This window comes from Salvelinus fontinalis, chromosome 3, assembly GCF_029448725.1.
Source record: "Salvelinus fontinalis isolate EN_2023a chromosome 3, ASM2944872v1, whole genome shotgun sequence".
Taxonomy (NCBI): Eukaryota; Metazoa; Chordata; class Actinopteri; order Salmoniformes; family Salmonidae; genus Salvelinus; species Salvelinus fontinalis.
In genome coordinates, this window is record NC_074667.1 from 48,890,333 (window position 1) to 48,916,979 (window position 26,647).

Here is a 26,647-nt window from a genome sequence, read left to right on the forward strand (position 1 = left end):
CCCCAGCAGCCTGGCCCTGTAGGACCCCAGCAGCCTGGCCCTGTAGGACCCCAGCAGCCTGGCCCTGTAGGACCCCAGCAGCCTGGCCCTGTAGGACCCCAGCAGCCTGTCCCTGTATGGCCCCAGCAGCCTGGCCCTGTATGGCCCCAGCAGCCTGGCCCTGTAGGACCCCAGCAGCCTGGCCCTGTAGGGCCCCAGCAGCCTGGCCCTGTAGGGCCCCAGCAGCCTGGCCCTGTAGGACCCCAGTAGTCTGGCCCTGGTCTGGGAAAGCAGAGCTCTGCTGACACGTCTGTTTAGTTTAGCTCAGCTAACAGCTCCGCTAACAACTAAACCCCCACTGGAAACATGTAGACCAGCCCAGAGAGGTCAGGGGTCAGATGATGATGTCACTGCGTCATGTCGAATGGAGAAGAAAAAACATTGACTATGTAATTAACACAGCCATTCTCACCCCACCCCAACCCACTGGCTGTGGAACAGGTGACAGGCTGAGGGGTGTCTCCATCTGCTTCCCTGGAGCAGTCATGTACTGTGATGTTGTAGCTAGGCTAATTGAGCAGTCAGTGACTGCGTAATGCAGTTTGTTTCTGAGGAGTTCTGTACAGTCTTGTTGAGGAGTGATCAGGTCCATACATGGGAGTGTTGGCTTCTCTCCTCCAGCAGTGTGTTTGACCCAGTCGGTGTGTTCGTAATGTCACTGCCAATCAGACCCCAGTTCTCCTTCTGAGGCTCTGCTATTCCCATCTGTGCTGAGTGTATCTGAATCCCAGCTGATAAAATGTGTGCATGCTAGAGAGAGAGACTCCCTGAGTCTGTGTCTCGTGGCTCTGGGCTTGGCTCCCACAGTGCACAATGATGTGTCTTTGGGGGGGTGCACCAAGCCCGAAGACTCTGTTTATGTGTAGAGCTGGCAGAGGTAAAATGACTTCTTCTATTGGACTGAGCTTAATCTACTGTAATACTTTGATGTCGCTCCCTGGCTCCTTACCTCTCCTCTCCCCCAACCCTTCATTCCAGATTGTTCTGAAATAGTTTCTGTGGTTAGAAACAGATAAGATTAGCATCCCTTCAACATTATTTTGTTGAGATTGAATTTGATCTCTGAGAAATTAAGTCAATTGATTGCACCCAAATTGGCCTTTTTTTAATTTATAGGATTCACATAATATTCAATAAATATAGGACCCGACATCCGATTTGGACCACAAAAAGACGTGAAGAATCCAATAAAATGGTTAAAAGCCACCCACGGACCCCCCACACCAATCGCAACCCAACAACCAATATACAGAACAGCGTACAGTTTGGAGTATTGATTCTTCATCCTTTGAAACTACATAAATGATTTCAGCATAATCTGAGCTGGATAGTGTCAATCCTCTTGTGCTTTTTGAGGTGGAACTACCTTCACCTTCATAATCAGTCACTTTGTAACCTCCGACCCTCAGATTCTCCCTCAGCCTTCTACCCTACTACCTTGCCTGCTCTCTTTGTCTCCAGGCCTTCAACCCCCTCCCACCTTACCCTTATCCAGCCCCGGCTCCATGCACCCCCAACCATTCATCCTCACCTCCATGCAGCCCTGTAGCCCCACCCATGCCTTCAGTTTGCCGTAGATCTCTTCCTAGCTGTCAGCACCTAATTGGTTGACCCCAGAGGGCATTGTGTGTCATACCACAGGATAATTAATTGACTCCCTCTGACATCATCAGCAGTGGCAGTAGATACACGCATAGAAAAAGCCTCCATTTAGAGTGAGCACTCTATTATTACTAGTGTTCTGGTGTTGTATTACTCTTAAAGCAACAACAGCACAATAGCTAAAGTACACCGACCAGGCAAAGAGCCACACAACATCAAAGGGAAACACGTCTCTCATGTCGATGGAATTGCTTTCTTGAATGTTTGCCAGCCTGCTGCTTCCAGCTGCGCTTCCTCTCTCTCCCCCTGGCCAGAGCTCAGAACAAGTCTTCATTGGTTGGGAATATTATTGTCCTCCAACTCCACCAACACTTGTTGATCTGATGTGAAGCCGAGCCAGCTGGTCTGTAATTGGCTGGTTGGAGCACGGTGTGCTGGAGCGCTAGCCCTTGTTTGGCTTGTTCGAACACACACACACTGCGGCGTTGGGCCGTGGCATTCAAAATCTGTCAGGTGGAATTCTTTAGCAAGTGGATTAACACTGGTGCTGGGCTGCGTCTGTACAGAACCAGAGGGGCAGAGAGGGGTGGGTGATTAAAACCCACTGAGCACGCCTTTGTGTACCCCCTATACTGAGCACTCCTTAGTTAACCCCCTATACTGAGCACTCCTTAGTTAACCCCCTATACTGAGCACTCCTTAGTTAACCCCCTATACTGAGCACTCCTTAGTTAACCCCCTATACTGAGCACTCCTTAGTTAACCCCCTATACTGAGCACTCCTTAGTTAACCCCCTATACTGAGCACTCCTTAGTTAACCCCCTATACTGAGCACTCCTTAGTTAACCCCCTATACTGAGCACTCCTTAGTTAAACCCTATACTGAGCACTCCTTAGTTAACCCCCTATACTGAGCACTCCTTAGTTAACCCCCTATACTGAGCACTCCTTAGTTAACCCCCTATACTGAGCACTCCTTAGTTAAACCCCTATACTGAGCACTCCTTAGTTAAACCCCTATACTGAGCACTCCTTAGTTAAACCCCTATACTGAGCACTCCTTAGTTAAACCCCTATACTGAGCACTCCTTAGTTAAACCCTTATACTGAGCACTCCTTAGTTAAACCCCTATACTGAGCACTCCTTAGTTAAACCCCTATACTGAGCACTCCTTAGTTAAACCCCTATACCGAGCACTCCTTAGTTAAACCCCTATACCGAGCACTCCTTAGTTAACCCCCTATACCGAGCACTCCTTAGTTAACCCCCTATACCGAGCACTCCTTAGTTAAACCCCTATACTGAGCACTCCTTAGTTAACCCCCTATACTGAGCACTCCTTAGTTAACCCCCTATACTGAGCACTCCTTAGTTAAACCCCTATACTGAGCACTCCTTAGTTAACCCCTATACTGAGCACTCCTTAGTTAACCCCTATACTGAGCACTCCTTAGTTAAACCCCTATACTGAGCACTCCTTAGTTAAACCCCTATACTGAGAACACCTTAGTTAACCCCCTATACTGAGCACTCCTTAGTTAAACCCCTATACTGAGCACTCCTTAGTTAAACCCCTATACTGAGCACTCCTTAGTTAAACCCCTATACTGAGCACTCCTTAGTTAAACCCCTATACTGAGCACTCCTTAGTTAAACCCCTATACTGAGCACTCCTTAATTAAACCCCTATACCGAGCACTTCTTAGTTAAACCCCTATACCGAGCACTCCTTAGTTAAACCCCTATACCGAGCACTCCTTAGTTAAACCCCTATACCGAGCACTCCTTAGTTAAACCCCTATACCGAGCACTCCTTAGTTAACCCCCTATACCGAGCACTCCTTAGTTAACCCCCTATACCGAGCACTCCTTAGTTAACCCCCTATACTGAGCACTCCTTAGTTAAACCCCTATACTGAGCACTCCTTAGTTAAACCCCTATACCGAGCACTCCTTAGTTAAACCCCTATACCGAGCACTCCTTAGTTAACCCCCTATACTGAGCACTCCTTAGTTAAACCCCTATACTGAGCACTCCTCAGTTAAACCCCTATACTGAGCACTCCTCAGTTAAACCCCTATACAGAGCACTCCTCAGTTAGCCCCCGACACAGAGCACTCCTCAGTTAGCCCCCGACACAGAGCACTCCTCAGTTAGCCCCCGACAGAAAGCACTCCTCAGTTAGCCCGCGACACAGAGCACTCCTCAGTTAGCCCGCGACACAGAGCACTCCTCAGTTAGCCCGCGACACAGAGCACTCCTCAGTTAGCCCCCGACACAGAGCACTCCTCAGTTAGCCCCCGACACAGAGCACTCCTCAGTTAGCCCCCGACACAGAGCACTCCTCAGTTAGCCCCCGACACAGAGCACTCCTCAGTTAGTCCCCGACACAGAGCACTCCTCAGTTAGCCTGCGACACAGAGCACTCCTCAGTTAGCCCGCGACACAGAGCACTCCTCAGGTAGGCCCCGACACAGAGCACTCCTCAGTTAGCCCCCGACACAGAGCACTCCTCAGTTAGCCCCCGGCACAGAGCACTCCTCAGTTAGCCCCCGACACAGAGCACTCCTCAGTTAGCCCCCGACACAGAGCACTCCTCAGTTAGCCCCCGACACAGAGCACTCCTCAGTTAGCCCGCGACACAGAGCACTCAGTTAGCCCCCGACACAGAGCACTCCTCAGTTAGCCCCCGACACAGAGCACTCCTCAGTTAGCCCCCGACACAGAGCACTCCTCAGTTAGCCCCCGACACAGAGCACTCCTCAGTTAGCTCCCGACACAGAGCACTCCTCAGTTAGCTCCCGACACAGAGCACTCCTCAGTAAATCCTCTACACAGAGCGCTCCTTGGGGAGAGTGCTTCTCCCCCCATCTCTCTCCCTCTCCCCCTATCCCCACACCTTCCCAGTCCAGTTTTTTGTCAGGCCAGTCACAGACCCAGAGATCCAGATCAAACTTCCCCTATTGATTGGCTGTATTTATTTATTTATGTGTTTATTTATTTAGAGGTCCTGTCCCAGAGGGGGGCTTGTACAGCCAAACTCTCCTGGTCCGGGTCCTGAATGGATGTGCTCATATGTTTGGCCAGCCTGCAGAATGCTTGGTGATTCAGCTCGGGCCTGTCCTACTCATGGAGGTGTGACCATACAGCTACGTCCACACAGGATGTTGTTTGGTGACGTAGAAGATTTCCAACAGCGGCCAGGCTTATATTGGTAGTGAATTGAAGTGGTTTGGACTGCATTTCTGTTTATATGCAAAAGATTGTTCTAGTACTTTTAACTTTTATGCACTAATTTATAGCCGCTCCCTCATGTACAACATTTGAATTCTTAATCAAGATGATTGAATTTCAGGAACATATCCCTTCTTGTCCTACTGCAGGGGTTTCAAGACTGATTTGGCCCGCAACCCCATTTTGATATCAAAACAATTGCGACCCCACCAGGTAAAAGATGTGATGTAAACAGTGATGTGATGTAAACAGTGATGTGATGCCACATTTGTAGGAAGAAAACAGTAACCGTTCTGTTTATTCCAGCCACTTCTAGAGGCTATGAACCAAGAGGAAGTCTTTGGCGACCCCATTTTCAAATAGTTTGGGAAAAGCTGCCCTATTGTGTGTTTGAAAGGCAGCATATATGACCCCCTACCTTCCACTGCTGTCATACACTTTAACAAGGACAGAGACAGCTACTGTGTCTGTCTGATAAAGTGCATAGATCAGTTGACTTGGATCTCACTAGGTTTTATTACAGTCTATCTGTTTGTACGATAAAATAAATATGTCCAACATGTTTAACTGCAAGAGTGATTTATACCCTAACAAATTAAAAGCTGTTTATTGCAGGGTGATGTAGCCAGTGTATCAGTCCTTATGACATGTTGGGATGTGGTTGTGTGTGTCTGTGCGTGCCAGTATGTATCCACAGTCTTGTATTCAATGCATAGCCTAGGCCTGTATGTTTTGGTATTTTTTTCATGCATGTGGCTTTGTGTGGGACACAGTCCCACGTTTAACTATTCCTCCAGGCTGAGGGGAGAGTGTGTGAGTGTGTAGTGAGTGAAGTGTACACGTGTGTGTGCGTTTAAATGACATATACAGTTGAAGTCTGAAGTTTGCATACACCTTAGCCAAATACATTTAAACTCAGTTTTTCACAATTCCTGACATTTAATCCTAGTTAAAATTCCCTGTCTTAGGTCAGTTAGGATCACCACTTCCTTTTAAGAATGTGAAATGTTAGAATAATAGTAGAGAGAATGATTTATTTCAGCTTTATTTCTTTCATCACATTCCCAGTGGGTCAGAAGTTTACATACACTTAATTAGTATTTGGTAGCATTGCCTTAAAATTGTTTAACCTGGGTCAAACGTTTCGGGTAGCCTTCCACAAGCTTCCCACAATAAGTTGGGTGAATTTTGGCCCGTTCCTCCTGAGAGCTGGTGTAACTGAGTCAGGTTTGTAGGCCTCCTTGCTCGCACACGCTTTTTCAGTTCTGCCCACAAATGTTCTATAGGATTGAGGTCAGGGCTCTGCGATGGCCACTCAAATACCTTGACTTTGTTGTCCTTAAGCCATTTTGCCACAACTTTGGAAGTATGCTTGGGGTCATTGTCCATTTGGAAGACCCATTTGCGACCAAGCTTTAACTTCCTGACTGATGTCTTGAGATGTTGCTTCAACATATCCACATAATTTTCCTGCCTCATGTTGCCATCTATTTTGTTAAGTGCACCAGTCCCTCCTGCAGCAAATCACCCCCACAACATGATGCTGCCACCCCCGTCCTTCACAGTTGGGATGGTGTTCTTCGGCTCGCAAGCCTCCCCCTTTTACCTCCAAACATAACGATGGTCATTATGGCCAAACAGTTCTATTTTTGTTTCCTCAGACAAGAGGCAATTTCTCCAAAAAGTACAATCTCTGTCCTCATGTGCAGTTGCAAACCGTAGTCTGGCTTTTTTATGGCGGTTTTGGAGCAGTGTCTTCTTCCTTGCTGAGAGGCCTTTCAGGTTATGTCAATATAGGACTCGTTTTACTGTGGATATAGATACTTTTGTACCTGTTTCCTCCAGCATCTTCACAAGGTCATTTGCTGTTGTTCTGGGATTGATTTGCACTTTTCGCACCAAAGTACGTTCATCTCTAGGAGACAGAACGCGTCTCCTTCCTGAGCGGTATGATGGCTGCGTGATCCCATGGTGTTTATACTTGCGTACTATTGTTTGTACAGATGAACGTGGTACCTTCAGGTGTTTGGAAATTGCTCCCATGGATGAACCAGACTTGTGGAGGTATACAATTTTTTTCTGAGGTCTTGGCTGATTTCTTTTGATTTTCCCATGATGTTAAGCAAAAAGGCACTGTGTTTGAAGGTAGGCCTTGAAATACATCCACAGGTGCACCTCCAATTGACTCAAATTATGTCAATAAGCCTATCAGAAGCTTCTAAAGCCATGACATCATTTTCTTGAATTTTCCAAGCTGTTTAAAGGCACGGTCAACTTAGTGTATGTAAACTTCTAACATACTGGAATTGTGATGTTTTTAGACAGTGAAATAATCTGTCTGTAAACAATTGTTGGAAAAATTACTTGTCATGCACAAAGTAGATGTCCTCACCGACTTGCCAAAACTATAGTTTGTTAACAAGAAATTTGTGGAGTGGTTGAAAAACTAGTTTTAATGACTGCAACCTAAGTGTATGTAATCTTCCGACTCCAACTGTATATTTAGGCAGGGAGTCCCATTGAGACCAAGGTCTTTTTTTCAAATGAGCTCTGCATGACAAGATCAACATAAACCTCAGGAAATTTGACAACAGAAAGAGAGAGAGTGTGTGTGGTGGGGTGTTGCTGGTGGCCAGTGGATCCAGTGTGCAGTCTGGCTGCATTAGCAGGTAATAAATGTGGACTTAAGCTCTGGGCTGCTCTCTCTCTCTCTCTCTCTCCCCAACCTTAGTCCCTCCCTCATATGGGTTGTCACATGGCCCATGGTGCTCTGCTCTCTCTTCCTGCTCATTCAGACCATGCTGATGGCTAAACCATCTGAGTCCCATCTGCTTCATGTTGCGCCCCAAGGCTTCCCTTCCCAACCCTGCTCTATAAACCCACCAATATGGCCGCCGTCTGTCTACCAGGCTTTCCCTCCCCAGCTCCAGCCCCGCTCTAAACCCCCCAACCACCCCTAATATGGCCGCCATCTGTCTTCCAAGCCCTCCAGCTCCAGCCCGCTCTATAACCCCTTCAATATGGTCACTGTCTGTCTCCTCTCTCTGCTCTCTGGACAGCAGAAACACCTCTGTCCGCTACATAGGAAATGGCTCTCACTTCCAAGTACCTTTTTGAAGTTCTGCCCTATCCTCTTCCCAGGAAGTGAAGAACCTCACAGTCTTCTGTCTTGCAGACTATAGTGTACCTTTGATTTCCTGTCTCTCCTCCTTGAAATGTCACAGATTTCCTTACTCGTCTACCAGGTCCTTTCCTCATCTATCCATCCTGAGGAGCACAGCTGTCCCCATTCTACTGGAGATTTGATCTCTCTCCCTCTTTCTTGCCTCCTGGAACTGGGGTTACTGACTTCGTTCTTTCTGATTGTGAGAGCTCCTAAACCAGCCCCATAGGCTTGCAGTGTAGTCCCTGCTCCAGTGCTGGTCAGAACAGAGGGCGTCAAAGAGGTAGACGACTAGACAGGCTTGGGAGTCGGAATGGTGCAGGAAAAGGCTTAGTGGTGCAGGTGGGCAGCATTTAAAACGTGTAAAAGAGAGAGTGCTCCAGCAGCACCAGTCCAGCTGTGTCTGAGCCCAGAGGTGTGTCTCTGTCTGTCTGGATCTGATTGAGGGAATAGAGGAAAAAGCTCACGCGTCATCGGAAAAGTCAGATCAATGTCTGATCTAATAGACTGGAACCGCCAGAGTCCTTAAGAATGGAAAAGACGTTGAGTGAAGACAAAAGAATCAAGTTAGTTTTCCTACACATTTGTCTACTCTTAGCTACTGTAGTTAGTGCTGGCTGTTAGGTTACAGTAGTAGATCAAATCAAATGTATTTATAAATCCCTTCTTACATCAGCTGATATCGCAACGTGCTGTACAGAAACCCAGCCTAAAACCCCAAACAGCAAGCAATGCAGGTGTAGAAGCACGGTGGCTAGGAAAAACTCCCTAGAGGAGGCAGGAACCTAAGAATAAACCTTGAGAGGAACCAGGCTATGGGGGGTGGCCAGTCCTCTTCTGGCTGTGCCGGGTGGAGATTATAACAGAACATTGCCAAGATGTTCAAATGTTCATAGATGACCAGCAGGGTCAAATAATAATAATCACAGTGGTTGTCGAGGGTGCAACAGGTCAGCACCTCAGGAGTAAATGTCAGTTGGCTTTTCATAGCCGATCATTCAGAGTATCTCTACCGATCCTGCTGTCTCTAGAGAGTTGAAAACAGCAGGTCTGGGACAGGTAGCACGTCCGGTGAACAGGTCAGGGTTCCATAGCCACAGGCAGAACATTTGAAACTGGAGCAGCAGCACGGCCAGGTGGACTGGGGACAGCAAGGAGTCATCAGGCCAGGTAGTGCTGAGGCATGGTTCTAGGGCTCAAGTCCTCAGAGAGAGAGAAAGAGACAATTAGAGAGAGCATACTTAAATTCACACAGGACACCGGATAAGACAGGAGAAATCCTCCAGATATAACAGACTGACCCTAGCCCCCCGAAACAAACTACTGCAGCATAAGTACTGGAGGCTGAGACAGGAGGGGTCAGGAGACACTATGGCCCCATCCGATGATACCCCCGGACAGACAGGCAGGATATAACTCCACCCACTTTTCCAAAGCACAGCCCCCACACCACTAGAGGGATATCTTCAACCACCAACTTACCATCCTGAGACAAGACCGAGTATAGCCCACAAAGATCTCCACCACGGCACAACTCTAGGCGGGACGCCAACCCAGATAGGAAGATCCGTCAGTGACTCAACCCACTCAAGTGACGCACCCCTCCTAGGAACGGCATGAAAGAGTACCAGTAAGCCAGTGACTCAGCCCCTGTAATAGGGTTAGAGGCAGAGAATCCCAGTGGAGAGAGGGGAACCGGCCAGGCAGAGACAGCAAGGGCAGTTCGTTGCTCCAGTGCCTTTCCATTCACCTTCACACTCCTGGGCCAGACTACACTCAATCATAGGACATACTGAAGAGATGAGTCTTGAATAAAGACTTAAAGGTTGAGACCGAGTCTGCGTCTCTCACATGGGTAGGCAGACCATTCCATAAAAATGGAGCTCTATAGGAGAAAGCCCTGCCTCCAGCTGTTTGCATAGAAATTCTAGGGACAATAAGGAGGCCTGTGTCTTGTGACCGTAGCGTACGTGTATGTACGGCAGGACCAAATCGGAGAGATAGGTAGGAGCAAGCCCATGTAATGCTTTGTAGGTTAGCAGTAAAACCTTGAAATCAGCCCTTGCCTTAACAGGAAGCCAGTGTAGAGAAGCTAGCACTAGAGTAATATGATAACATTTTGGGGTTCTAGTCAGGATTCTAGCAGCCGTATTTAGCACTAACTGAAGTTATTTAGTGTTTTATCCAGGTAGCGGGGAAGTAGATCATTACAGTAGTCTAACCTAGAAGTGACAAAAGCATGGATTAATCTTTCTGTCTCATTTTTTTGACAGAAAGTTTCAGATTTTTGCAATGTTACGTAGATGGAAAAAAGCTGTCCTTGAAACAGTCTTGATTTGTTCGTCAAAAGAGAGATCAGGGTCCAGAGTAACTCCGGGGTCCTTCACAGTTTTATTTGAGACAACTGTACTACCATCAAGATTAATTGTCAGATTCAACAGAAGCTCTCTTTGTTTCTTGGGACCTAGAACAAACATCTCTGTTTTGTCCCGAGTCTAAAAGTAGAACATTTGCAGCCATCCACTTCCTTATGTCTGAAACACAGGCTTCCAGCGAGGGCAATTTTGGGGCTTCACCATGTTTCATCGAAATGTACAGCTGTGTGTCATCCGCATAGCAGTGAAAATTAATATTATGTTTCCGAATGACATCACCAAGATGTAAAATATATAGTGAAAACAATAGTGGTCCTAAGGAGCAAGAGGACAGATGCAGAGCCTCGGTCTGACGCCATTAAAAGGTAATTTACCACCTTCACAAGTGCAGTCTCAGTGCAATGATGGGGTCTAAAACCAGACTGAAGTGTTTCGTATACATTGTTTGTCTTCAGGAAGGCAGTGAGTTGCTGCGCAACAGATTTTTCAAAAAATGTTGAGAGGAATGGAAGATTCGATATAGGCCAATAGTTTTTTATATTTTCTGGGTCAAGGTTTGGCTTTTTCAAGAGACGCTTTATTACTGCCACTTTTAGTGAGTTTGGTACACATCCGGTGGATAGAGAGCCGTTTATTATGTTCAACATAGGAGGACTAAGCACAGGAAGCAGCTCTTTCAGTAGTTTAGTTGGAATAGGGTCCAGTATGCAGCTTGAAGGTTTAGAGGCCATGATTATTTTCATCATTGTGTCAAGAGATATAGTACTAAAACACTTGAGTGTCTCCATTGATCCCAGGTCCTGGCAGAGTTGTGCAGACTCAGAACAACTGAGCTTTGGCGGAATACGCAGATTTTAAGAGGAGTCCGTAATTTGCTTTCTAGTGATCATGATCTTTTCCTCAAAGAAGTTCATGAATTTATCACTGCTGAAGTGAAAGCCATCCTCTCTTGGGGAATGCTGCTTTTTAGTTAGCTTTGCGACGGTATCAAAAATAAATGTTGGATTGTTCTTATTTTCCTCAATTAAATTGGAAAAATAGGATGATTGAGCAGCAGTGAGGGCTCTTTGATACTGCACGGTACTCTCTTTCCAAGCTAGTCAGAAGACTTCCAGTTTGGCGTGGCGCCATTTCCGTTCCAATTTTCTGGAAGCTTGCTTCAGAGCTCGGGTATTTTCTGTACACCAGTTAGCTAGTTTCTTATGACAAATGTTTTTTTGTTTTTAGGGGTGCAACTGCATCTAGGGTATTGCGCAAAGTTAAATTGAGTTCCTCAGTTAGGTGGTTAACTGATTTTTGAACTCTGACGTCCTTGTGTAGGCTGAGGGGGTCCGGAAGGGCATCTGGGAATCTTTGGGTTGTCTGAGAATTTATAGCATGACTTTTGATGATCCTAGGTTGGGGTCTGAGCAGATTATTTGTTGCGATTGCAAACGTAATAAAATGGTGGTCCGATAGTCCAGGATTATGAGGAAAAACATTAAGATCCACAACATATATTCCACGGGACAAAACTAGGTCCAGAATATGACTGTGGCAGTGAGTAGTTCCGGAGACATGTTGGACAAAACCCACTGAGTCGATGATGGCTCCGAAAGCCTCTTGGAGTGGGTCTGTGGACTTTTCCATGTGAATATTCATGTCACCAAAAATTTGAATATTATCTGCCATGACTACAAGGTCCTAAAGGAATTCAGGGAACTCAGTGAGGAACGCTGTATATGGCCCAGGAGGCCTGTAAACAGTAGCTATAAAAAGTGATTGAGTAGGCTGCATAGATTTCATGACTAGAAGCTCAAAAGACGAAAATGTCGGGGGGGTTTTGTTGGTAAATTGAAATTTGCTATCATAAATGTTAGCAACACCTCCGCCTTTGCGGGATGCGCGGGGGATATGGTCACTAGTGTAACCAGGAGGTGAGGCCTCATTTAACACAGTAAATTCATCAGGCTTAAGCCATGTTTCAGTCAGGCCAATCACATCAAGGTTATGATCAGTGATTAGTTCGTTGACTATAACTGCCTTGGAAGTGAGGGATCTAACATTAAGTAGCCCTATTTTGAGATGTGAGGTATCACAATCTCTTTCAATAATGGCAGGAATGGAGAAGGTCTTTATTCAAGTGAGATTGCTAAGGCGAACACCACCATGTTTAGTTTTGCCCAAACTAGGTCGAGGCACAGACACTGTCTCAATGGGGATAGCTGAGCTGACTACACTGACAGGGTGCAGGCCAGGCAGCAGGCTATCTCATTGTGGAGCTAGGGGAGTTAGCGCCCTGTCTATGTTCGTAGATAAGATGAGAGCACCCCTCCAGCTAGTATGGAGTCCGTCACTCCTCAACAAGTCAGGCTTGGTCCTGTTTGTGGGTGAGTCCCAGAAAGAGGGCCAATTATCTACAAATTCTATATTTTGGGAGGGATAGAAAACAGTTTTCAACCAGCGATTGAGTTGTGAAACTCTGCTGTAGAGCTCATCACTCCCCCTAACTGGGAGGGGGCCAGAGACGATTACAATTACATCTTTGTAGCTGATTTACAGGCTGAAGCTATGTTGCGCTTGGTGACCTCTGACTGTTTCATCCTAACATCGTTGGTGCCGACGTGGATAACAATATCCCTATACTCTCTACACTTGCCAGTTTTATCTTTAGCCAGCACCATCTTCAGATGAGCCTTAACGTCGGTAACCCTGCCCCCTCGTAAACAGTGTATGATCGCTGGATGATTCGTTTTAAGTCTAATACTGCAGGTAATGGAGTCGCCAATGACTAGGGTTTTCAATTTGTCAGAGCTAATGGTGGGAGGTTTCGGCGTCTCAGACCCCGTAACGGGAGGAGTAGAGACAAGAGAAGACTCTGCCTCTGACTCCGACTCGCTGCTCAATGGGGAGAATCGGTTGAAAGTTTCTGTCGGCTGAATGAGCGACACCAGTTGAGCATTCCTACAGCATGTCCCTCCAGAAGCCATGAGAAAGTTGTCCGGCTGCGGGGACTGTGCGATGGAATTTATACTACTATCTGTACTTACTGGTGGCACAGACGCCATCCTTTCCTACACTGAAATTACCCTTGCCTAACGATTGCGTCTGAAGCTGGGCTTGCAGCACAGCTATCCTTGCCATAGGCAATCGTTCTCCTGTATATTATGAGTACAGCGACTGCAATTAGAAGGCATCATGTTAATGTTACATGGGAAACAAAAAATATAAACGGTAATTAAATAGTAAAAACCGTAAAGATGTCAGGTAGCAAAGTAAGGTTAGCAACAAAAATGCACAGCAGCACGTAAACAAGTCTACAAGTTGTGACCGAAAATGATGTGTAGACAGAGATATTTAAATTCTCCACCTTTTCTCTGTCTAACTATCCACATGCTTGTCATCAGTATGCAGGGCTGAAGCCTGACCTATTAAAGTCATTTGTCAAATTGCAGCCAACTGCAAGCCCTCCAATCAGACTCAATGTATTTTGACATGTTTTTTGTGCCGTCGAGTGAGTGGCTAAGGGCCTGAGACGGCCTGAAGCGTCTCTGAATACTAATACAGTTAAGAGTACACACACACCCTCTAAATGATTGTCGCCCCGTCGCACTCACCCATGTCATCATGAAGTTCTTCGAGAGGCTGGTCTTTGCCCACATCAAGGCATGGCACACTGCACCCACTCCGATTTGCCTTCCACTCAAACAGATCCACGGAAGATGCCATTTCCATCGCTATTCACACGGCCCTAACACATCTGTACAAGAGGAACATCTATACTTTGCCTTCGGGGAAAGTATTCAGACCCCTTTACTTTTTCCACATTTTGTTACGTTACAGCTTAATTTTAAAATTGAATAAATGATGAGAAATAAAATTAATCTACATACAATACCATAACGACAAAGCCAAAACCGGTTTAGAATTTTTTTGTGCTAAAATAAACTGATATCATATTTACATAAGTATTCAGACCCTTTACTCAGTACTTTGTTGAAGCACCTTTGGCAGTGATTACAGCCTCAAGTCTTCTTGGATATAATGCTACAAGCTTGGCACACCTGTATTTGGGGAGTTTCTCCCATTCTTCTCTGCAGATCCTCTCAAGCTCTATCAGGTTGGATGGGGAGCGTTGCTACACAGCTATTTTCAGGTCTCTCCAGAGATGTTTGACCGGGTTCAAGTCTGAGTTCTGGCTGGGCCAATCAAGGACATTCAGAGACTTGTACAGAAGCCACTCTGCTTTGTCTTGGCTGTGTGTTTAGGGTCATTGTCCTGTTGGAAGCTGAACCTTTGCCCCAGTCTGAGGTCCTGAGCGCTCTGGAGCAGGTTTTCATCAAGGATCTCTTTGTACGTTCTCCGTTCATCTTTGCCTTGATCTTGACTAGTGCCCAGTCCCTGCCGCTGAAAAACATCCCCACAGCATGGTGCTGCCACCACCATTCTTCAACGTAGGGAGGGTGCCAGGTTTCCTCCAGACGTGACACTTGGCATTCAGTCCAAAGAGTTGAATCTTGGTTTCATCAGACCAGAGAATCTTGTTTCTCATGGTCTGAGAGTCTTTAGGTGCCTTTTGGCTAACTCCAAGCGGGCTGTTATGTGCCTTTTTACTGAGGAGTGGCTTCCATCTGACCACTACCATAAAGGCCTGATTGGTGGAGTGCTGCAGAGATGGTTGTCCTTCTGGAAGGTTCTCCCATCTCCACAGTAGATCTCTAAAGCTAAAGCCTTCAGGTTCTTTTTCACCTCCCTGACCAAGGCCCTTGTTCCCCGACTGCTCAGTTTGGCCTGGCGGCCTGCTCTAGGAAGAGTCTTGGTGGTTACAAACATCTTTCATTTAAGAATGATGGAGGCCATTGTGTTCTTGTGGACCTTCAATTCTGCAGAAATGTTTTGGTACCCTTCCCCAGATCTGTGCCTCAACACAATCCTGTCTCGGAGCTCTACGGACAATTGCTTCGACCTCATGGCTTGGTTTTTGCTCTGACATGCACTGTCAGCTGTGGGACCTTATATAGACAGGTGTGTGCCTTTCCAAATTATGTCCAATCAATTGAATTTACCACGGGTCTACTCCAATCAAGTTGTAGAAACTTCTCAAGGATGATCAATGGAAACGCCATTAAAAGGTAAGGATGCACCTGAGCTCAATTTCGAAGTCTAATCGCAAAGAGGCTGAATACTTATGTAAATAAGGTATTTCTGTTGTTTTTTTTCATATACATTTCTAAAATTCTGTTTTTGTTTTCTCATTATGGGGTATTGTGTGTAGTAGATTGCTGAGGATATTTATTTTTATTTAATACATTTTAGAAGAAGGCTATAACGTAACAAAATGCGGAAAAAAGTCAAGGGGTCTGAATAATTTTTGAAGGCACTGTATATACAAAGCATGTGGACACCACTTCAAATTAGTGGGTTCAGCTAGTTCAGCCAAACCCATTACTCACAGGTGTATAAAATTAAGCACACAGCCATTCAATCTCCATAGACAAACATTGGCAGTAGAATGGCCTTACTGAAGAGATCAGTGACTTTCAATGTGGCACCGTCATAGGATGCTACCTTTCCAACAAGTCAGTTTGTCACATTTCTGCCCTGCTAGAGCTGCCCCGGTCAACTGTCAGTGCTCTTATTGTGAAGTGGTAAGGTATAAGAGCAACAACGGCTCAGGCGTGAAGTGGCAGGCCACACAAGCTCACAGAACGGGTCCGCCGGATGCTGAAGAGGATAGCGCTTAAAAATCATCTGTCCTCAGCAGCAACACTCACTATAGAGTTCCAAACTGCCTCTGGAAGCAACGTCAGTACAATAACTGTTCATCGGGAGCTTCATGAAATGGGTTTCCATGGCCAGCAGCCGTACACATGCCTAAGATCACCATGTGCAATGCCAAGCATCGGCTGGAGTGGTGTAAAGTGTGTCACTGTTGGACTCTGGAGCAGTGGAAACACATTCTCTGGAGTGATGATTAACGATTCACCATCTGGCAGTCCGTCGGACTAATCTGGGTTTGGCGGAAGCCAGGAGAACGTACCTGCCCCAATGCATAGTGCCAAATGTAAAGTTTGGTGGAGCAGGAATAATGGTCTAGGGCTGTTTTTCATGGTTCGGGCTAGGCCCATTTGTTCCAGTGAAGGGAAATCTTAACACTACAGTATACAATGACATTCTAGACGATTCTGTGCTTCCAATTTTGTGGCAACAGTTTGGGAGGGGCCTTTCCTTTTTCTGCATGACAATGCCCTCCTGCACAAAGCGAGGTCCATACAGAAATAGTTTGTCGAGATCAGTGTGGCAGAACTTGACTGGCCTGCACAGAGCCCTGACCTCAACTCCATCGAACACCTTTGGGATGAGTTGAAACGCCGACTGCGAGCCACCCAACATCAGTGCCCAGCCTCACTTATTCTTTGTGGTGGAATGGAAGCAAATCCACACAGCAATGTTCCAACATCTCGTGGAATCCTTCCCAGAAGAGTAGAGGCTGTTATAGCAGCAAAGGTGTGACCAACTCCATATTAATGCCCATGATTTTGGAATGAGATGTTCGATTAGCCGGTGTCCACATACTTTTGGTGATGTAGTGTATGTGAGAATGCTATTCATTGACATTTCAGCGTTCAACACTATTGTTCCCTCCAAGCTCAAAGCCCTGGGTCTGGACACTACCCTTCAACTAGATCCTGGACTTCATGACAGGCAGACCACAGGCTGTGAGGATTGGCAACAACACCTCCATACTGACTCTTAATACAGGGGCCCCCAGGGGTGTGTCCTCAGCCCTCTGCTGTACTTCCTGTTTACCCATGAATACAAGGCTTTGCACGAAACCAACTCCATCATCAAGTTTGCTGATGACACCACGGTTGTAGGCCTGATAACCAACAACGACAAGTGATCCTCTAGGGAGGAGGTAAGTGAACTGGTGTGTGGTGCCAGGACAACAACCTCTCCCTCAACGGCAGCAAAACAAAGGAGTTGGTTGTTGACTTTAGGAAGCAGAGGGAACACACCGCGATCTGTATCAACGGGACTGCAGTAGAGAGTCAACAGTTTTGAGTTCCTCTGTGTCCACATCAGAGATGACTTGACATGACTAATAACACCACCACTCTTGTCAAGAAGGCGCACAGCTCCTCTACTTCCTAAGACATCTGAAGAAATGAGGCATGCCACCCCGCATCCTCTCCAAGTAGTACTACTGCACCATCGAGAGTGTCTTGACCAATTGCATCACTGCCTGGTACAGAATTTCTCCATCCACGACCTCAATGCCCTGGGCCTGTGTTCCCACCCATCCAGGACATCTACTTGAAACGGTGCCTGAGGAAGTCCCGCAGCATCATCGAGGACTCTACACACCCCAGCCACGAGTTGTTCACTCACTTACCGTCGGGCAGACTGATAGCAACAGGCTCAGAGACAGTTTCTATCTACAACCCATGAGACTCCTGAACACTTGAACTGGACTGACCACCAGCACTTACTCCCCACACCTTAACACACACACACACACACACACACACACACACACACACACACACACACACACACACACACACACACACACACACACACACACACACACACACACACACACACACACACACACACACATTCATACTACACACATCACAACTGCTGCTACCAAAATCAAATCATTTTTACTATTGCTAATACTTCTCAATTCAAACACTTGCCCCCCCAACCCCCCTTCCCCAAAACACACATGTTTCTGTATTATACTTATGCTAAAATGTATTATTCTATTCTACTGAGCCATTTACTTTATGTTCGTATTCTTATATTTTATTATTTCTTATTGTTGCATTGTTGAGAATAAACCTGCAAGTAAGTATTTTGTTGGAAGGTGAATACCATGTGTATCCTGTACATAAGACTTGAAAACACACACCAGCATGGCCGTGTGACTGACTGACACCCCATCCTCCAGTGTAATCCTGTCAGGCTGAAGGACCTGGGAGCAGAGGCTGACTCTGAGCTGTCATGCAGTTCAATGGTGGTGTGGTTGAGAAATATCCCCCACTCTGATGTCACTCGCATTAAGGGAATGGAGACATGCTACGCTTTCCTAAAACAGACATGAATATGTCTGATCTCTCAATTTTCTGTCGTTCTGGTCTTTAGACCACAAACCACAATAATGTGTTTATGTTTTTGCTTTAGTAACACTACTCTTACTGTGACTCAGCGGCTTTGTTCTCCTATGGCTCTTGTTGCATGCCATTATGACACCTGTGTACTTAACCAAATGGGAAGAAAACCTTCAATCTGTTTCACTAGGTCCAACAGACACCTGCCTGCCCTGCAGCCTCTCTGCTCTCTGTTCCACCAACACGGCGTCTTTTTAAATCTACGAGGCGTTCGGTTCGCCACACTGTCTGCTGTCGATACTCCCATTCGTCTTCTGCCCGTCTCCCTATTTGACGTGTTGAATTAGCTCATGGCTGGGTAGCCTATTTGTTTAAATGACTTGTTTTATGTGTTGGTGAGGGCAACGTGGTGTGCCAGGCCTACTCAACGCTGCCCTTTTCTCCAGTCTGTTCCTCAGTGGTTTTATTGGGCCTGGCCGTGTGGTGTTTTGTTATCATGCAGAGCCAGAGTAGTGACACGCGCTGGGGCCCGATCTGGCCCGACCCAGCCCACCTGCCTCAAAGGCAGGCAGGCTTTACAGGGCTGAATACCGTGCTCTCTCTTTGCTGGGCCGTTATAAGAGGCGGGTGCTGGGGGCAGAGTAAGCACAGGACGTATCTGCCTTTTATACGTGCTGGCATGCCTCCCTTCATGTGCCGGGCAGATTTGTGGCAGGGCCCTCTGAACTCAGAATATTAATATGGCTGCGCTGCCTGGAGGGGACAGGGCTCATTGCAACAGTCTGAGAGGAAGGGAGGGAGGAAAAGAACTACTCGTTCTTTCTCAATCTCACTCTCTCATTCTCACTTCCTTGGGTTAAAGTACTCACCTACACAGCTTCTCAATGGTCTCCCGTGTGGCGCAGCGGTCTATGGCACTGCATCCCAGTGCTAGAGATGTCACTACAGACCCTGGTTCGATTCAAGGCTGTATCACAACCAACCGTGATTGGGAGTCCCATAGGGCGCCGCATTATTGGCCCGGTGTCGTTCGGATTTGGCCGGGGTAGGCTGTCAATGTAAATACTAATTTGTTCTTAACTGACTTGCCTAGTTAAATAAATGGGCGCAGTGGCGAATTTGCCAATCTTGGTGTTCTCTGGCAAATGCCAAACGTCCTGCACGGTGTTGGGCTGTAAGCACAACCCCCACCTGTGGACGTCAGGCCCTCATACCACCCTCATGGAGTCTGTTTCTGACCGTTTGAGCAGACACATGCACATTTGGGGCCTGCTGGAGGTCATTTTGCAGGGCTCTGGCAGTGACCAAAACATCAGCCAGGAAGCATAGGAACTGAGAAGTGGTCTGTGGTCACCACCTGCAGAATCACTCCTTTATTGGGGGTGTCTTGCTAATTGCCTATAATTTCCACCTTTTGTCTATTCCATTTGCACAACAGCATGTGAAATGTATTGTCAATCAGTGTTGCTTCCTAAGTGGACAGTTTGATTTCACAGAAGTGTGATTGACTTGGAGTTACATTGTGTTGTTTAAGTGTTCCCTTTATTTTTTTTGAGCAGTGTATTTTTATGTCTGTGTGTAGTTTGAAGGAAGTTGCTAACTATCGCCATCGCAATTGCTAACTAGCGTTAGCGCAATGACTGGAAGTCTATGGGTAACTGCTCATTACGCTAATGCTGGTTGGCATTGTCTCGCTAAACTTCCTCCTGGACACTGAGACATACAAATGGTATCCACGAGTTCATCTAACTCTGTAGAAGTAGTTAAAGGGCCTCATTGCCAAAATCCCGAAGTATCATTTTATCTTCACCCCGTCTCAATCATTGGATGTACCTTATCATCCCACGTCTGCCCCTGTATCAGTGTTAGTTGGATACACACACACACACACTCCCTCTCTACCAGGAGTGTGTCAGGAGTGTGTGAACAGTCTCCCTCAGCCCTCCCATCATAAATGGCTTATCAATATAAATCTGACCATATGCGGCTTTCAGGCACTCCGTCATTGCCAGATGGACTGACACACACACACACACACACAGACACACTGCCAGAGGTGTAAAACGTGTGCATAAATCAGTGGTCGATCAGGGGCTTCTCAGAAGCCATCTCTCTAGCAGCAGTCTGGAAAGGTTGAATTCATCTCAACCCTAATAGAAGACAGGTGTCTGTTATAGTGATCCTCTCCACTGAAACCAATGCTCTCTTCTTGCCATGAAGCTCACAGCACAGCTTGGGTAAGTACTGTATGTTCCTCATAATAAATATGTCTGCCAAGCTGAGAGAGAAACAAAGATGGAGAGAGATGTCTGAGGGATACCTGAGTGAGAGAAAAGTACTGTCTGACAGACAGTGAGAACCTATCACTGGGTTTAGCTGTTTTCTATCCAGAAGTAGCCTATAAAGAGCTCTGTTGGAGTGAAGTGAGCATGACATCCAGAGATGCAGCAGCAGTGTGAGGACTAGAGGAGGGACTAGAGGAGGGTTAGGCTGGTGTATGTCTGTCCAGACCCAGACTGATACACTTTTAAATTAGGATGAGTTTGTCTTGGTAATACTGTCCAATTGAGCTTCAGAGACATTAATAAATACTGCTGTTGTTGGTAGGATCAATGGGGGTGACATTTTGTGTGTCCGATCTCCGTCCAGCAGGCAGTGACATTGATTTCCTCTCCCTGTAACTTCCTGTGTGAGCTGATAGATAGTTTCCAGTGACAGCCCTCTGTCTCACTGCCAGACTATTCTGATCCCCATCTTTCCTTCTTTCATCCCTCCATCCCTGAGCTCCAGACCACAGCCCTCTCATTTATTAATCATAACCACTGATCTCAGAGGGGGTGGTAGAAGAAGAAGGAATTAGAGGGGGAGAGAAATGGAAGGAGCGAGAATCAGGCCCTTGTTTTAAATATACACTTTCTCCACATCCATCTCACTAGCTTCATATCTGCATCTCTTCACCCCTCCATCTCGCCACGGTCCAGATCCAAGAGATCCCGTCCGTGTGGACGACATGACGTCATGCAGCTTAGCTTAGGAGAGAGAGAGCACTAGCATGGCTCTGCTGGGAAATAAGGATACTCATGAAATCATTCACCATTCCAACGTGTTATGTAATGGATTGCAGTATGAGAATCATTGTGACCTTTGACCATGTAAAGCCATGGTGAAGTCACAACTCCAAAAGGAAATACTAATTTGGTCGTGTACTGAGTCTTATCGTCCTTATCAAGGTGTTTGATAGAGGCTTTTGGTTTGACATTTTATTTTCTTCGAGGTGATTATCTGGCAGAGTTGTTATAAATATGATGTATTGATTGATAATGACATGCTATATATGTTTATCACATTTCAGTTTTCTATTTTCAGATCCCATTCTCTCTGGTCCAGTTTCCACTGTGGGAGTATTTAAAGGTATGGATCCTCCTCTGTCTCTCCGTGCTGTAATGTGTCCCTGTAATGATGGTGCCATAAAGTCGTAATAGGATGCTTATGTTCTGACACATTTACAGTGGAGTCGGACCTACTTGGCCATGTCTCCTCGGCAGTAGAGGTTGGGAAATTATGGCCTTGTTTAATGGGTCACCATGGCATTGTCAACTCTCTCTCTCTCTCTCTCTCTCTCTCTCTCTCACTATCTCTCTCTCTCTCACACTATCTCTCTCTATCTCTCCTTCTCCATTGTCTGGTCTTGGACACATAAAAGCTGTTCTTTCTTTGAAAGCGTTTGTGAGAGTGACATCATGTCTCCGGGGGCGCGGGCAGTAGAACATTCCATTAACGTTAGGCCCAAACGAGCAGTGCAGCGTGGACTGACCAGGAGGGGAGGGAGGGGGGGTCAATAGACCACACAGCTGTGAGGGAGCGGGGGATGGATCTGCACCCCCTGCTGCAGAGTAAGACGTGTCATTCACAAGCCCCTCTTTGTCACAATCTCAAAGGCCTTCACTCCAGGCTATCTGCACACAGCCATTAGGAAAAAGTTTAACTGGACAGGCCAGCTCTGGAATCTGGCCCCTCTCCCCAAACTCCGCTCTCCCCTCCTCTCTCTTGTCCCCTCTGCCCATCTACCCTTCTATCCTATCTCCTCTAACCTCTCCTCTCGCCTACCGGCCTGTATGAATTGTAGTCTCTCCTGGAGATCCCTGGCCTGAAAACCATAAAAGCTTCACTTAGAAAAGTAAAACTATTAGCTAGCTAATGGTTAAATGTATTTGTTGGTTGTTTGGAGAGCCAGGAGACTGGTTAATGTGTGTTAATGTGTGTGTCTGTGTGCGCCTGCCGTCTGTGTGTGGCGTTCTCACCCTGAGCTCCACATCTGCTCCGGGGTACAAATGTGCTGCGTTACGGCTTTTTATTTCTGTTTCATACGGAGCCAGCAGCGCAGCTGTCAGCAGACACACAGAGCTCCTCACACGTCACCCAACCAGTACAGACCAACAGAGACCTTCCTCATCCCATTAACATGCTATGAGATCAATCTATACTAAGAAATGTAGCTACACGCAACTCAAACGTTCATGCTAATATCTCACTGACATCAATGCATGATTTTATGTTAAACTTGCACACACATTTCACAAGTTAGGATTTAGCCCCCAATGTCAATCGAATTCACTCAACAAATGAGCCAGAGCAATCAGCAAACCAACACTACGTACCTTTTAACCACCAGATCCATATAAACATCCCCAACACACACACTGTCTTCCTCCCATAGCCCACCAAACCAACATAGCTTATTACAAACATGTCCATCACCACATAAGTCTACACCACACACACAGTAGACACACACAGTAGAAGGAGGATGAGGTAGGTCTATTTTGACCAGGCAGATTTCCCTCTTATTAGTCATTCAGGAGGGAGAAGTGGAGAGGCTTCCCACCATGCAGGCCTTTGATGTGGAAAACAAAGTCTCCCTTTCAATCTGCAACCTAATGGAATAAATATGACACATCCTCTCCCTGCGCTCCCAAATCTACATGTGTGTTTACGTTTGAACGTGTGAGTATACGCGCGTGCGTGCGTGCGTGTGTGTGTTAGATAGAGATCATGTATGCTAGAGATTAAGTTAGCAGGAAGGTTAAAAAACTCAGCAAAAAAAGAAACATCCTCACTGTCAACTGCGTTTAATTTCAGCAAACTTTACATGTGTAAATATTTGTATGAACATACCAAGATTCAAAAACTGAGACATAAACTGAACAAGTTCCACAGACGTGTGACTAACAGAAATGGAATAATGTGTCCCTGAACAAAGGGGGGGGGTCAAAATCAAAGTAAGAGTCAGTATCTGGTGTGGCCACCAACTGCATTATGTACTGCAGTGCATCTCCTCATGGACTGCACCAGATTTGCCAGTTCTTGCTCTAAGATGTTACCCCCTTCTTCCATCAAGGCACCTACAAGTTCCTGCACATTTCTGGGGGCAATGGCCCTAGCCCTCACCCTCCGATCCAACAGGTCCCAGACTTGCTCAATGCGATTGAGATCCGGGCTCTTCGCTGGTCATGGCAGAACACTGACATTACTGTCTTGCAGGAAATCACGCACAGAACGAGCAGTATGGCTGGTGGCATTGTCATGCAGGAGGGTCATGTCAGGATGAGCTTGCAGGAAGGGTACCACATGAGGGAGGAGGATGTCTTCCCTGTAACGCACAGCGTTGAGATTGCCTGCAATGACAACAAGCTCAGTCCGATGATGCTGTGACACACCGCCCCAGACCATGACGGACCCTCCACCTTCAAATTAATCCCGCTCCAGAGTACAGGCCTCGGTGTAACACTCATTCTTTCGACGATAAACGCGAATCCGACCATCACCCCTGGTGAGACAAAACCGTGACTCATCAGTGAAGAGCACTTTTTACCAGTCCTGTCTGGTCCAGCGACGGTGGGTTTGTGCTCATAGGCGACGTTGTTGCCGGTGATGTCTGGTGAGGACCTGCCTACAACAGGCCTACAAGCCCTCAGTCCAGCCTCTCTCAGCCTATTGCGGACAGTCTGAGCACTGATTGAGGGATTGTGCGTTTCTGGTGTCACTCTGGTAGTTGTTGTTGCCATCCTATCCCGCAGGTGTGATGTTCGGATGTACCGATCCTGTGCAGGTGTTGTTACACGTGGTCTGCCACTGCGAGGATGATCAGCTGTCCGTTCTGTCCTCCCTGCAGCGCTGTCTTAGGCGTCTCACAGTACAGACATTGCAATTTATTGCCCTGGCCACATCTGCAGTCCTCATGCCTCCTTGAAAGACAGGGTCCCGAAAAGGGACATTTCTTTTTTTGCTAAGTTTATTTGTAATTATTCCATACTGTTCCTCAATTGCCTGCCCCTTTATGAAATCATCCCTGCTTCGTCTGTTCTATGACAACCAAACTGTTACAATGTGTTTTCAAGAAGGACCAGCAATTATCTGTCAGCCTTGGGCCGAACCTGCAGCCCAACTACATCCAGAACTCTACACCAGAATCCAACACAACCAAACAGCATTCAGACCTGCCATGCTCACCAATGTTGCGGAGAGAGGGAAAGGATGGCATGATGGTTGTTTTATAGCAGCAGCTAGGAAACCCCAAACAAGACAAGTATAGGTTGTGTAATTAGCTAGCGGTGAGGTATTGTGTAATTAGTTGGGGTTCCAGTCCAACCTGTTTTATATGACGTTAGCCCAGATAGTGCCTTCTGCCACAATATTTGAACATAAACACAGAAATATGGAACACAGAGTCCTGAGCTGATCCAACATCATAAGCTCCATGGTGAATATACAGTGGGGAGAACAAGTATTTGATACACTGCCGATTTTGCAGGTTTTCCTACTTACAAAGCATGTAGAGGTCTGTAATTTTTATCATAGGTACACTTCAACTGTGAGAGAAGTTACTGGTTGGTAGGTGATCAAATACTTATGTCATGCAATAAAATGCAAATGAATTTCTTAAAAATCATACAATGTGATTTTCATTCTTTGGGGATGCTTTTCTGCAAATGGGACAGGACGACTGCACCGTATTGAGGGGAGGATGGATGGGGCCATGTATCGTGAGATCTTGGCCAACAACCTCCTTCCCTCAGTAAGAGCAATGAAAATGGGCCGTGGCTGGGTCTTCCAGCATGACAACGACCCGAAACACACAGCCAGGGCAACTAAGCAGTGGCTCCGTAAGAAGCATCTCAAGATCCTGGAGTGGCCTAGCCAGTCTCCAGACCTGAACCCAATAGAAAATCTTTGGAGGGAGCTGAAAGTCCGTATTGCCCAGCGACAGCCCCTAAACCTGAAGGATCTGGAGAAGGTCTGTATGGAGGAGTGGGCCAAAATCCCTGCTGCAGTGTGTGCAAACCTGGTCAAGAACTACAGGAAACGTATGATCTCTGTAATTGCAAACAAAGGTTTCTGTACCAAATATTAAGTTCTGCTTTTCTGATGTATCAAATACTTATGTCATGCAATAAAATGCAAATTAATTACTTAAAAATCATACAATGTGATTTTCTGGATTTTTGTTTTAGATTCCGACTCTCACAGTTGAAGTGTACCTATGATAAAAATGACAGACCTCTACATGCTTTGTAAGTAGGAAAACCTGCAAAATCTCCCCACTGTAACTCCATAAGCTCCATGGTGAATATAACTCCATAAGCTCCATGGTGAATATAACTCCATAAGCTCCATGGTGAATATAACTCCATAAGCTCCATGGTGAATATTGAACAAATGTTGTTTCTTCCACATTTGGCATGATAGTATAGACTGCAGACAGCTCTCTTCAGCTGGGTCCATTCTGTTCCCTCTTCACTTGGATGAGACCTAACCCCCATGAACATGTTCAAATAACAGAGCTTAGCTTCTCTTCTCTACTGACAGAGTCAATTAGTTCACATATGAGTACAGCATAACTTTATTAGCCAGGGCTCTTCTGCTGAGCAGAGAAGTTTTGGGGACCTTTACTGCACTTTTTTCTTGTCTTTCCCTTTCCCCTTCCCCCTCTCTTTCTGTCCTGTAATGTGCTTGGGAAAAGAGCGAATTACATCATTCTGGAGATGGCGAAGGGAACACAGAAATAGCCGCGCAGTTTGGTTCCCAGCCCCAGGCCGATTCCGATGAGGTTTGGGATGTGTTTTTAATGCGTC

General features: G+C 46.4%; 1 protein-coding gene across 2 annotated transcripts in view; it reads left to right on the forward strand.

The window, feature by feature from the left end:
- LOC129851034 (S-adenosylmethionine mitochondrial carrier protein-like) overlaps positions 1-26,647 on the forward strand; it is a 332,312-nt gene that overhangs the window by 294,461 nt on the left and 11,204 nt on the right. For both annotated transcript variants that reach the window (XM_055917201.1, XM_055917200.1), the window contains exon 6: positions 21,882-21,926. In XM_055917201.1, coding sequence (XP_055773176.1) covers positions 21,882-21,926 — 45 coding nt within the window. The remainder of the gene's footprint in view (positions 1-21,881; positions 21,927-26,647) is intronic.